This window comes from Mus musculus, chromosome 3 (genome assembly GCF_000001635.26).
Source record: "Mus musculus strain C57BL/6J chromosome 3, GRCm38.p6 C57BL/6J".
Taxonomy (NCBI): domain Eukaryota; kingdom Metazoa; phylum Chordata; class Mammalia; order Rodentia; family Muridae; genus Mus; species Mus musculus.
Genome location: NC_000069.6, coordinates 138,789,297 through 138,803,752, shown reverse-complemented (window position 1 = coordinate 138,803,752; position 14,456 = coordinate 138,789,297). Strand labels below are relative to the sequence as shown.

Sequence of the window (14,456 nt, the reverse complement as noted above, 5' to 3'; positions counted from 1 at the left end):
AGGGAAAACGTGGTCCAGTCGTGACATGGCAGACACAAAACCAAATGGAGCCGAGGATGCTGGGAAGGAGGTGGTATGCAGTGGGCACCAAGAATTCAATTATAGAGACTGTCTGGCACAAGCCAGTCAAATCTCCTGTGGCTACAGAATAATCTAGGAGCACCCAGACTCCATGATTTCTAAAGGTCTGGGGTACAAACAAAGACCTATTTGTGTTCTCCTGGATATCCACACTGCCAATTTGTCTCTCACCTTCTAAATAAACCTAATTACTCAGTCTCTTCTTAAGCTGTCTGCCTTTTCCTTGGCTCCAGGAAAGCAAGCACATACTGCTATACTCACATGTGAGTGAATCCTGACCAGGAACTCTGCAGTACGCAGGACAGGTACAGTACAGAAGCACCCCGGTGCTCTGACATGGGCCATAAGCTTTCTAGTCCTCTGCAGTGTCCTCCCGCAGGTGATCCTATGCTCATACGGTGGGGATCCGATGCAAGGCCTCAAGGCATGCAGCACCACCGCCATGCCCTCACCACGCCCTTTGCCAGCCATCCTGTCTTGTCCTGTCGCTCAGCCTGCTCCTGCCTACTCTGCAGACTGGTTAGTCTATCTCAGTCCTTTGAGAGACCCTTTATTTTCCTGTTTTGTGAAACCAGTATGTCTCAAAAAGTTAAAAAGGAATTAACTTCCTCGTGGGCCCACAGGATGAAAGAGGTAAAGAGGCGTTCTGTCTCCTAAGACTTTGCTGAGCCTTTTTAAAAAAAAACGAGCCAAATGCGCCAATGTCACACGACTGCAGAGGATCACAGGAATCTGTCCCTGCCATATGTCTCGCCGAGCAAAGAAAGGGCAGCGTTGGTGTTAACTTCAATTTTCCAAAAATGCTACAGCCCCGCGCTTCACTCTCCAAGCCTGTCATTTCTTAAGACGAACCTTGGGGTTGCCGGCTGCCAACTTTCACAGACTCCCTTCTCCTGCCTCTTGCTTTGAATATGTTTAATATAGTCTCTTCTCTCTTTCCACGGGCCTCCCATTTATTTCTGTTTACTGATATGAAAAATCTTACATATTTCCTATCCTTCCCAGTACTCGGAAATAAAGAACAGAGCAGATTAAACAAAGGAGAAGTGGAAAGCAAATAAAATCCAGTTATGCTTAGATTCAGTCCCCTGAGGCATCTTGATGTGCCCTAAAGGGCTTCAAGGAGGGAAGCCACGGCTTTACCTTGGTACATGGGCCCCTAAAAGATGCAAATACTGTCTCTCTAATATGAGCTCTCAGATAAGGTCACTGAGTGTGTCATCAGTCACAGTTTACACTCGTGGAGAGCTTTGTTTTCTAAAGATGTCTTCATGTCTGTCACGTGCCATACCATTCTTCGGGTGAGAAGATAGATTACAAACTGTAGACGGTGCCTAGAAAGTACCGTGACATTGTTCCCGTGGGAAAGCAGATCCAGGACAGGTAGAGTGATGTAAGAAGGCAGCGCTGTTGAGACTAGAGTCACACCCCAGGACCCTCTCAATGTTCCCAACATAGGAAGAGAGTTTCCCAGGATCGACACGGGCTGCAACCCAGACCCAAGTCATCTTTAGCACCAGACAGCTGTACACCAGAACACCAAGTTCCCGCATAGCAAGCAGAGCCAGCAAGCTGGAATAAACACACCTCACTCGCTTCACTGTATTTTAGGGTCAACTAGGCTCCTGGAAGTAAGCTCAATCCTGCTCCCAATGCGGCTGAGCCCCCAAAGGTGGGTGCTTACAGGCAGGGTCACCGCCTCAGCACAGAGGCCGGAAACACTCTGGCTTTCTTTCACTTATGGCTCTGACGATGGCTCTACCAGACAAAGGAAGAGAAAGCATCATTACCAGACAACTTAATTCCCTATAAACACCAATTTTCTGTAATTGGCCAGGGGGTGAGGGGTGTCTTTCTTGCTCCTTGGCAGGATTTCTTCGCATTTGCTGGATAATTGTTTCCTTTCTCCCACTGCCTAGATCTGCACCCAGGGACCAGGCTGCTGGCCACTTATAGGGCACCAGAAATAAGTCCGAAGCTGGAACACCAATAATACAATTAAGCTTTTAAAAAATACTTATCATGATCCCCCAAAATTTCATCACTTTGTGATAAGTATAGATAGGAGTTTTCTTATTTGTAGAGCAGAACAAAATACAGTGCATGTCTCATCAGATGGGACAATATTGCTTGCTACCGATGTGTGGAGGGGATATCACTGTGGGAGCCCCCCCCCCACCTTCTACTCACCCCCCACGCCTTTCCTACCGACCTGCCAAGTTATTTCAATAGCACATCAAGCTCCATTTCCACAGTCAAATCTCCTCCCTGTGTCTGCAATCACAGGTAATGAGCCTCCAGTGAGCGCATTTACTCGGAGCCTGGCAGCCATGGTCTGTGATTCTAGTCACATGCCTGTGTATTAAACTGACGTGCAGAGCAAACCAGGAAATGAAGGGACACTGTCCCCATCTCAAAAAGGCTGTGCTGCTAACAAAGCAGCACCTGTGACTGCAAATTATTCTGGCCTTGTTCCCTCCGCGTCCCCTGGATTTATAAAATGAACAGGGCGTTACCAGACATCACAAGGCGTTACCAGGCAGTCGGCTCGGCTCCACGGCAGCTGGTCCAAAGCCAGCTTCCCAACAGAGAAGGGTTTACAAAGGCCTACCACACTCCCTCATCACATCTAATGTTCTAGACATCCCTCTGCAGTGATTACTTGCCCTCTGGCTGTGACAAAGTACCTGATAAAGCAACTTAAGGAAGGGGGCCCTTATTTTGGCTCACAGATACTGGGTGATGTCCATTCTATCAGAGAGTCACAGCGGCAGAAGCCCGAGGCAGCTGGCCTGGTTGCATCTGCTGTCAGGAAGCATAAAGAGACTTGCTCCCTCTCAGTTCACGGTCTCCTTTTTATTGACTGTTAGGTGGGTCTTCCCATCTTAGTAAACCTCACCCAGAAAACCCCTCACAGACACACCCAGAGATTTGTCGCCTAGGCGACCGTAAACCTCATGGAAGTTGACATGGCTAAGTATCACACCCTGTGAAATGGCATTCTCAACTCAGAGCTGAGTTCCTCAAGCTCACAAAATAAGCTATCTCCCCAAAAACAGAGGGTTCCTCAGGGCCCTGATGGGCAGAACACCCAAGCCTCCTGACCTACACCACATCCCCAAGAGGGCCCGGGCTCCATCAGCCCAGATGTCAGCACTGAGGGGGTTAAAGGTGATCGTCAAGAAGCTGGGCCAGAACTGCCTGTTCTTTCTGATCTGCTTTTTCTAGGAAAAGGGCAAGTCCAGGCCACCAACCGTAGGGTAGACCACATACAGCCTGGCCCTAGACCCGAACACACTATCACACCCCAGTCCCCTCCCCTCAAAAACTCAATAGCCCACTTTAATGCACACTCAGTCCTAAGCATGCAAAAGACTGGTACCTTCAGAAACATAATTACCTTTTATTATTTTAGATTTGTTGTGACGACAGATCACTGTGAAATTTTGAGGTCTTAGACCATGAGTTTAAGTAGCTGACTCCACAGGACCTGGAGGAGGAGGAGCGAGGGGGCGGGGGGGGGGAGGATAAAGAATAGGCGCTACCACACGGGACACAGGTGGGTGACACCAGATTTCCAAACCCAAAGTGCTTATCAAGTAGCAATTTGCTCCCACACTTCACTACCCTCGCTCTGGGCAGGCAGGCACCCGCATTCTGTCCTACCCAGTTTCTGCCATGCACAGTATGCTTTCTCTTCATTGGGTCTGCCTGCAAAGGACCGGGAGCCCATGTTCTAAGTTCAAAGGCAGAAGGGACGGGAACTGCAGGCTGATTTAACATAAAAGAATCAGGACAACAGGAAAGGACAAAGGAGTATGCCAAAAACAGAGCTCTCTTCTGCTGTTATTTATACTTTTGAAACAATGTAAGTATGAAGCTTGCCAAAGAGGTACAGGAAAATCCTGGGAAAACATGCACTTTAAAATGGTCTCCAAAGCCCTCTGAAAATAATAGAATCCAGAAGTTTGTTTAGAGAGAATTAAAATGGAGTGATAGCCTGAGCATATGAACAGTTCCCCGTTTTGCACAGATTATAATCTAAAACGTCACTTTTACATGCTTTGAAACTTGAACTCCTTCCTACCGATAAAAAAAGCTATAATTGATAACAAAATTTATAAGGAGTTGCCTTACATTTAAACATGAGCCTTTAAAAAAATACTTTGATATACAACTCACTTAAAATCCACTCCTGTTGCATGTAGAGTTAAGTGTGTTGACAAGTGTATACAACCATTCAACCATCTCTACAGTCAAGGTCAGTACACGATTGCCACAAAGTTCCCTTGTTGACCCCTACATGCTGAGCCCCAGACATTCATCCATCTGCTTTGTATAAGCACAGACTACTTTTGTCTGCACTGGAGTATCATCTAATTGGATGTACACAATGCTTCTGCGTGTCCATGCATGCTGCTATATACATTCAGAATTCCACTCCTTTTCTGTGGCTGAGTAGTATTCCACCATTCACCACGCGAGGGATGCTTGGATCAATTACAGGTTTTTGTGATATTATAAATAATGCTTTTATTTATATTCACAAATGTGTTTCTTCCGATACGCATTTTAAATGATTTGGAGTAATTCCTCCATGCTTTTCAGAAGCTAATGTACTACTCCATACTGTGATTAATGTAATAATTAAAGGCTGACCTACAAGTGTCCTTTAGCCTACAGAGTACCTGATATTCTCAACACTAGTGGGATAAGGGAATGAGTTTATGGTACAGGAGACACTGAGAAAAGCTCCTTATCCATTTTGGCTGTGTCAAGGTTTCTTGTTGACAAAGCTCTACTCATACCTCTCTCCTTTCCCTGGTCTCTGTAAATGCCTGATACACAATGCTCGCACCAGCCCAACCTTACCCAGATAAAAAGTCCCAGAATGTGGCCATTTGGTGTCCCAATCCCAAAACCACATTCTTCATGTTGTCTACCCTGCCCCAAATCAAAACACCTTCCCCTGCTAAACTGCTTGCACGGATTGGGAAGGCCATCTGACCAGAGGGTACCCTATGCAAAGAACTGGTGTCCCCTCACCAACAGTGGCCCTGAGTTTTCAAGACAGGTGCCACTGATGTTCCACATGGATGCTCTTCTTCCAGATGAAGTGACAGGCGACACACAGCGACATATGGGTGCCTTGAAATCGCAGGAGGTGGGGATGCTTGTTGCAGGGTAACTCAGGTCAGTTCAGGGTGGGAAGTTCACTGGATTTACAGGCTAGACCTGCCTCATCATAGCCTCTGCCTCCTCCCTCCATTAATGCTTCTTTAGTTTCTTTCCTCCTTCTGCACCTCAGAACTCACAGGTTTTTATACCATCTCGTGGTCGTTTGCACCACGGTAGTAACAGCAGGATGCCATGCATAAACTACAGGTTGTCATCTACACCAAGACTGTTCCGTGCTACCTTCCAGTTCCTCCACACTGCACTCTACCTAGCTCTTTGTCTAGCATCCTCACTCCTAGGACTAAATATACACAGCTTGCTGCAGACGCTCCTCAGTGCCGCATCTTCAATACCACAGAGGTCCACGGTGTGGCTGAAGGAGATTCACCGTGGACCTCTAGGAAAAACCCCGTTTCAGAAGCTCAAGCCACGGAGCGGCCAGAGAGACAACTCTGTGCTTTAAAGCATTAGCTGTTCTTCCAGAGGACCCAGGCTCAGTTCCCAGCACTGGCATTCTTAATGTACTACTCCATTCCCGGCCCCAGAGTCTGTAACTCTGGTTTCAGGGGATCTGATATCTCTATCAGCACAGACACAGACGCAGGCAAAACACCCATACATAGAAAGAAGAAAATTTAAACTTTAAACTACTTCAAAAGGAAGAAATTCTGGTACCAAGGCAAGTATGCCGTCAATAGATCTGAACTCTAGCCCTGTTGTTGCTTAGCCATCTCACACCAGGGTGAGGAACAGAAACAAAGTCAGAGCTCTGAACTAACCCACTGGGTTTTTCGTCTTCTGCTATCTCAACCCCAGTGTAAATCTTCTGGCTTGTGCAAATTAAAAGTGTCTGTGCGGCAATGAACTGACGTGACGTTCACAAGCCATGCTGGGTGGTGTCAGCAGGTAGGCGGCCAGGCAGTGGGATGGCTCTTCAGGGAAGTGCTTGCATCACCTGCCCCACAATTCTGACTTCATCCCCACCCATGCACCTCCCCTTGAACCCACTAATGGCTCTGCAACAGGCCGTGGGATCCAGCCCCCAGAGCATGGCAAAGCCAGCCACACAACCCCCACCCAGCCATGCACTCTCTGAGGAGGCCCAATCCCAGAAGGAACTTAAAAGCCAGTTACTTTCCTGACCACCCACAATTACTTAGGTCATTTTGAGCTGCCACTCTGTCTGCTACTTCTTGTCCCTGCCTGATGCTCACCTGGAGAGGTGTGAAAACACATTGAGTCTGGATTAAAAAGGGGGAGGTGACAGACAGACAGATAGACAGACAGAACACTAGGTAGATGAATGGATAGATAGATGGATGGATGGATGGATGGATGGATGGATGGATGGGTGGGTGAGTGGGTAGATAGATATGTACACACACACACACACACACACACACACACACACACACGTCATCATTGAGCCTTACATTGAGGCCTTGCTCTTTTGTCAAAAAGCCATGGTGGAATATCATCCAGAAAGTCTGAGATTTACTTCTGGGAACCTTCCCAGTCCTAATCCCCCAAGCTTTGGCTATGTTTCATCTTGGTACCAAACAACACAACAGGGTTATTTCTATGAGTTCTTGAGCTTTCTAAAGGCTTAGAAGGATGAATGTTTGGTGATGCTGAGCAGACTCACACACAGAATGCTGTTCTACCCTGCCTTATCACGAGGACAGAGCCACTAAATCTCTGCCACCAATCCAGGAACCGAGAGGAAGCAGCACAGACCTTCTTATCAAACGGCTTGCCCTGCATAGACCCATCCATGAGAAGAAGCCACAAAGCACTCCACAGCACAAAGTATAACTGTAATACTATATGCACTCCACAATTCCATGTGTGAAAACACAAACTGGAATGAGCTGGAGTAGTTAGTGCTTGCTTATGAGATTTAGACAGAGCAGAGTGTGGTTTTAAATTATACACACAGACACACACAGACACACACACACACACACACACACACACACATATATAAAATCTACTTAAAGGTTTCCAACTACAAATTCCAAAGGAGGAGGAAAGGTAAAGAAACCATGTACTGAGCACATATTCCCTGCCCTTCGGGGTATCTGAGTTGTTCTTGATGCTGTTTTTGAAACAGTATCTATCTCATGTAGCCAAGGCTAGCTTTGCACTCTTGATCCTCCTCCTGCTGGCGTTGCCAGTGTGCAACACCCCTCTATGCTAATGCTGTGCTGTGTTAAGAGCCCATGGCTTCAGCATAGTAGCAAGCATACTCCCAACTGGGCTACATTCCTAGCCCCAGAGTCTTTAATTCCTTAAATTTTGCGAGTATTTTTAAAGGAAGAAAGAGAACTCTTCAGCTCGGTAAAGCAATCCAATTTGAAGCTCAAAAGCGTTACTGTGTTCTCATTCCAGTGTTAAAAATACACTTTCATCTTTCCAAGGCGTTTCTGAATAATCGCTGGGCAACTGATTTGGAGGAAGATGGCGGGCACAGGACTTCATGGAGAAGCAAAAGGGGATGCTGGAGCAAGGCTTCCCACCCTCAGCTCAGCTCCCTCAGGTAGGAAGGCTGGGCCCCTCCTTCACGGTCAGACCCATCACATGCTTCTGAGCTGCCATTTTCTGAGTAGAATAACCATCACCCCCACCATCCCCAGCTCCCTGTATTTCCTCAGTGCAGCCTGTCCAGCTCCTGGCAGCCCCACAAGTAAGTCTGAAAGCTAAGGGAAGAGAACTAAGCTCACTGAGGAGCCAGAGCTGAGGCCCAGGAGAGGAACCTCTCAGGACTCCCATGAAAACCCAACTGCAGCTGGGAAGCTGTCAGAGAATGTGGTACCTCTGGATGTCTGGTAAAGCCAGCCAGAATGAAAGCATATCAGCGACAGGCTGTAAAATCTCAGAGGTTAGCAACAGAGTTTCTCACCTCATGGCATGACATAGGTGTGTAGCGTTTTGTTTTGTTTTTTGAAGAAAGATTTCTAGGAAGGCTTAGTGGTACAGGCCTCTAATCTCAGCTAATTAGGTTAGGATGGATGGATGGATGGACGGACGGATGGATGGACAGATGGACGGATGGACGGATGGACGGATGGGTGGGTGGATGGGTGGATGGGTGGGTGGGTGGGTGGGTGGGTGGGTGGATGGATGGGTAGGTGGATGGATGAGTGTATGGATGGATGAACGGACAGACTGATGGATGGAAGGATGGATGGATGGGTGGGTGGATGGATGGGTAGGTGGATGGATGGATGGATGGAAGGATGGTCGGTCAGTTGGACAGATGGTAAGTTCAAATCCAGCCTAGGCTACAGAATACATCTGTGCCAACCTAAGGAATGTAACAAGGTTCTCGGTCTTTTCTTTTTTCAGTACAAAAGGATGAAGATGAAGGAGGAGGAGGAGGAGGGAGACTTAGAGACCTATCATCCACCATGTTTTTCTTTTTGCCTTGGTTTCCAGGAGGCTCTCATGTAAGTATCATGCTCATCTGTAATGGGTTTGATAGTCTAAGGCAGCTTCCCCTTTCCTGTGTGCAGCATTTTATCATTTACACATGTCCATCTTTATATATAATATATACGTCTGTGTGTGTTGTTTTAGTCCAACTTTCCTTAGACACTTTCCATCTGTAATTAGAGCGCATGGTTTTAAAAAAAGAAAACCATTTGGTATGCTCTACATGAAATCTATATACACCGCACCTATCCATAAATTGACACTTTTCCCCACAGGATTTCACGAAAAACAGTTTTAACTTGGAACCTGATTCATTATAGCGTAACATGCGAGACACGCTGCAGGAGTGTGAATGAACCACGTCTGTTTGAACTCACAGGATTCTAGACTGTGGTGCAGACACACACCCACACCCACAAGGATGTCTGTGACATGAATCCATGTAGTCCCCAAAGATCCCGGTAACAGGAACCCATGTCTGCTCTCAAGGATACCTGAGACAGGAACCAATGTGTCTCTCCCCCATACCTGTGACAGGAACCCATTTGTCTCTCCACTCGGCTATTTGTGACATGAATCCTTACACCACCACCACCACCACCACCACCCCCACACACACAAGGCTACCTGTAACAAGAACCTATATGTCCCCCATCACCAAATACCTGTGACGAGGACCCATGTACCCTCTCTCCAAGGATATCTGTGACAAGGAACCATATGCCCTTTCTTCTCCAAGGATATCGTGACAGGGACCTATATTCCCTCTCTCCTAGGATACCTGTGACAGGGACCTATATGGACCCATACAACAGGAACTATTTTCTTCCTTAAGCTCCTTGAATCTATGGTTTTTAAACTCACTGAACTTCTCTGCTAAAGTTTGGTGTTTCTTGCCCTCCAGATGCTAACACGTAAGCCTGCAGCATTCAGAGACCCCTGCTCCATCTAGGTTCCTCCCTCTTGCTACAGCAGCTCTTGGTAGAATAAGTTCGCATTGAAATGGAGTCTTGGTGGCCCACAGTTTTCCCAGGCCCATGCTGTCTAGCTCTTTCCCTATCCCAGGGATCCGCTAAAAGCCCAGGCTTTATTACCAGGTCCCAACACTGGCTGGCGACAACAGCCAAATGAAGTCCAAATATCCTGTCTCCAAATGGGTCTCCAGCAATTTTTAGCCACTTTTTAAAAGTGATATGTCTCTCTCCAAAAGGAATGAATGCAACACCTCCGGGCTGCTAGAGAGGAAACTAGCCATTTAGACCCACACCTTTGAACCACAGGTATGCATTCAGGGTGTACATTATTCAGTATGCAGTGTTTTCTGGTTCTAATAGTTCGAGGACTTTTGCCTCTAAGTCCAAAACTTTAACATCATCAAAAACATTTTCTTTCCTTTCTCCCGCTCCTGAATCTAAATTGGTTTTTGGTTTGGTTTGGTGCTTGGTTGGTTGGTTTTGGTTTCTTGGAGGTGGTGGTGGTGGTGATTTGATTTTTTTTGCTCCTCCAGGGAGAAAAAACACAGATATTGATAAACTGTGTGTATTTCTGTTTTTAAGAAAGTTCTCTATCACTGGAATGCTAGAGGGGTTTATACAGCAAGTTGGAGTGAATTCAAGGTGGTCTACAGGCTGGTGACAGGAATGGAGAGGGAGAAAAAAAACAACAATGAACACAAGAGCAAGATGTTCAAGTCCAGGTGCCACAATGACTTCAACTAAAAAAAAAAAACCATTTAGTTAGAAATGCAGCTGATCAAGCCCCACAGATGACCACCACGCAGAGTGGGACATAGCAGGGCAGGTTCAGGCTACAGGACATGAAAGCAGTCCTGCTCACTCCACTTGGAGCTGCAGAAGAGAAAAACAATCCAGACTAAAGCAGGCAGGGCCCGTTCAGCTGTGGAGGCAAACTAAGATGTGGTCTCTGTGTACCCCTTTCCACTGGTCCTTCCGGGTACACACAGTCACCCAACATGGGTGTCTTCAAAATCCATTTTTCAGTAGCAATGGTGGACAGCTGGAGACAAGAGAGGTGGCCAAGGAAAGACAATCCCGATTCCAGCTGTAGCCACTCCTCCGTGATTTGGAGTCTAGGTACCAGTCCACTCCACAGGCCGAGCTTTGCTCACGGAGGATGTTAAAAGGATGCTTCTGGCAATTTCTTCGCCATTTACCTTCACCTCTCCGAGTAGGGGACTAATGCCCCTATGTACCCTTTGCCCTCAGAAAGGAGAACCTCCTCCAAACACCAGATGTGGGGGGAAGGAGAGTGGCCAGAGAAGAGCTTGGGAGAGACAGCCAGCATGGCTTCTTGGTATGCAGAGCAGGAGGGCCCTCTGTCCATGTGTACAGGCTAAAGAGACCTGCAGTCCTCAGCCCAGCTACAAAGAAGGACCTTGGGCTCAGACAGCAACTGTCTCCAGTTGAACCCACTGTGGTCCTCCCAGTAGGAAAAACAATGAGATTTGACAATAGCTGAACCGGCCTCCCTCTTATTGAGCTTGACACTGAGTTATAAAAGTAGGACTTTCATCATGAGCCAGGTTGGCAGAGGCCATCGACAGACACTTCCAATTACTGGGCCTCTCAGTGCTTACCGCATATTGGTGAACTGAATGAAGTAAATCCGAGAAGCACATTCGAACCAATGTGTGAAGAACAGGTTGGTTAATGAAGGACGGTTGTCAACAAATGGTAATACAACAGTGGCAGGCCTGAAACTCTGTCTTTATTGGCTAACACCTCACCTGGGGTCCCTTGCCACCTTGATGTCAGGTCAGAGAAGAGCAAGGACCCATGTGGCAGCTAGGCCCCCAGAGTTTTCTTGACCCTTTTAGAACTATATCCCTCAGTGCTGCCTGGTATGGCTTCCAAGGTGGAGACAGGGGGACTGCTTTGGGCAAGGAGTTCAAGGTCAGCACAAATTAATTAGCTCTTGAAACACCCATAGGTGAAGAAGCCTGGCATATAGCCCCGAGCCCTGGGGAGGAGCACTTTTGACAAGGCCCCTGGATACTGCTGTAATCTGTAGGATATGACTTGACATGAGGCACCTATCTTTGAGGTCACCCTCTCTCTGTGTGTTGGGGAGAGGGACAGTATTGAGCATCAAACCCATGATCCTATACAGAAGGAACAAATGCTCCCCCACAGAGCCATACCCCTGACCTTGAAGTCACTCTCTTAAAGAAACAAGTCACTTATATTACTGGCTAAGACACCGTGACAAATGTAGTCATCAGGGTAGTCCGTAGGAAGACTCAGCTCCTCGTCCAGGTCCAGGCTACTCACTCTGCCATGATCTGAGTCTCCACTCTATTCAGGGATGCCTCTGTCACAGGAGGCAAAGACTGCTTGCCAGCCCCAACTCCACCAAGTAGGAATAGATCCTTCTTGGGATCCCCACTGCTTACTGAGTGAGGTTGTCTCCCAGGCAGAGCTATCTAGAACTCTCCAGGCTGAGTGGCTGGAGTGGTTTTCTAACAAATAGAAGACACCCGCTTCTTCTGGGCTGACCGAGCCCCAAGTCCTGGTCTGGACCTTTGGAGGGTGGTGAGTGGCTCCACTGTTGAGGATTCTGCCTGTGTTGTCTTCAGCTAAGAGAACTAGAACCTCCTGACCAGGTCACACACATACCTCTGTCCCATACTGCATGTGGCTCGACCCAATGATTCCCTAGGATCCTGACTCCAGACCAGGGAATAACCACAACCTACCAATAAATGCCCCAGAACCCCTTCCCTGGAAAGAGAGAATAGTTTGTTATAAAGAATTAACTGGGTGAGCTTTCTGCTGTCCCAGGAGGGGGAGAGGGAGGAGGAAGCCACCTCCAGACTCCACAAAGACAAGCTGGAGGTGAAGGCTTTTACAGCCCAGCACTGCACGGAGCTGCCAATGAGCAAAATGAAAAGCCCACAAGACAATGGCCAAACATCAAAGGATTTGCAAGAACAAGATGCGGCCTTCAATCAAATTCTTTTGCTTAAAACTAATCTTCCGGTGCCTGTAATGTGTTTCAGGTGAAGTCCATTTACAGCTCCTCAAACAAAGCCAACAGCCGGGAGATTTTCCTTAGCAGGGAGAGAGCTAAAGCTGACAAGTCGCTATGAAAGCACAGGACCAAGGAAACCGGGGAGACACCAGCACAGAGTGACCAAGGCTACCTCTCCCAGGGTCACAGTCCCTTCACACATGGTACTCAAAGCCATAAGCCTAGCTCTTCAAGCACCCCACCTCCACTTTCCTTCATCAGGCCCTCTGGGACACTGTCCCACGTAAAAGCAGCCTTGGCCTACACACACACACACACACACACACACACACACACACACACACGCCTAGCTCTTCTCCAGCACTCAGTTTATACTGCATCTTCTTCCTCACCTAGACTTCCTTCCTCTCACTCGCTCACCTTGCCCCACTCCCGGGCCCTAGTTTTCCTGGCACCAATAACTCTAATGTATAACTATGAGACTTTTCCTTCCCTCTGAAGTATTTACATATTTATTATCAAGCTCTAAGACAGATGGACAGATATCACCATGCACACAAGAACTGGTGTCTTAGTTAGGGTTTTACGCCTGTGAGCAGACACCATGACCAATGCAACTCTTATAAAGGACAACATTCAACTGGGGCTGGCTTACAGGTTCAGAGGTTCAGTCCATTGTCATCAAGGCGGGAGCATAGCAGCATCCAGGCAGGCATGGTGCAGGAGGAGCTAAGAGTTCTACATCTTCATCTGAAGGCTGCTAGCAAAAAACTGGCTTCTGGGCAGCTGGGAAGAGGGTCTTAAAGCCCACCACCACAGTGCCACGCATACACCAACAGGGCCACACCTCCTAATAGTGCCACTCCCTGAGCCAAGCATATACAAACCACCACAATTGGTTTGTCTTTTTTTTTTGTTCCAACATTTTAGTGACAGTGACAACCACCAACCTCAGGATTCAGTCACTTAAAGAACACAGGAAAATAGAAGAGACAAAAGAATTTGAGGTTCAGTACTCAGGGTTTAGTCAGTCAAATGTTTGCTGTAATCATAAGGACCAGACTTCAAATCCCCAGTTTCCAGGTGAGAACAACCATGATAGATCCAAATGTTGTCATCCTAGCACTGGAAAGGTGGAGACAAGACCCTCTGGAGCTTGCTGACCAGTCAGCTAGTCTTGCAGATTGTGAGCTTCATGTTCAGTGAGAGACCCTTGTCTCCAAAAATATATAAGGGGTGACACAGGATGCTGCTCTATGGCCTCCACAAATACGCACTGCATACAGACACTGCAGCATAGGGCCTAGGCCCAGCATGGAGGGTTCAGTCTCAACTGGTCAGGAGGAGGCCCAAAACCTGCTTCGTTTTGAGCTGCATGAGTGAGTCGATGGACTTGACATTTTCCTGGCAAAATAATATACTGAAATATAATAACAAGGTCCAGTAAATAGCTCGATAGAAAGGGTCTCAAGAAAAATCCACAATAATGTTACAATTTCTGGTGAGCACTGTCAGGACACAGAGAAGCAAAGCAGGTTCTCAGGCCATGCCTGTGCTCCACCCTCCTGAGGCATCTCAAGGTGTCCAGGAGTAAGCCCCACCCACCCGGTGCGGTGCGTTCTGGTCTCAGTAAGCACAAGGAGACTTTGTGAATGAACAAGAAAACCACATTGCCAGGCTATTGTAGGAGCTGCCAACATTTTATCCATGGTGCTGTGTTTTCTAATAACGCAAATGTAGCCTCTGCAGAACACTGAGGTCCAAAATCCCTC

At 47.4% G+C, this 14,456-nt stretch overlaps 1 protein-coding gene across 6 annotated transcripts in view; it reads right to left on the bottom strand.

The window, feature by feature from the left end:
* The window catches only part of Tspan5 (tetraspanin 5), a 162,586-nt gene that overhangs the window by 100,681 nt on the left and 47,449 nt on the right, over positions 1 to 14,456 (bottom strand). The window contains exon 1 of one of the 6 annotated variants that reach the window (XR_375551.4): positions 343 to 7,575. The exons of 4 other annotated variants lie outside the window; for them this stretch is intronic. Coding sequence is in view for 1 of the 2 variants with exons in the window: in XM_006501736.4 (XP_006501799.1) it covers positions 343 to 552 (210 nt within the window). In the remaining variant the exon portion in view is untranslated. Of the gene's footprint in view, positions 1 to 342; positions 7,576 to 14,456 lie in introns of those variants that run through there. One more of the 6 variants, XM_006501736.4, reaches the window with a different exon arrangement.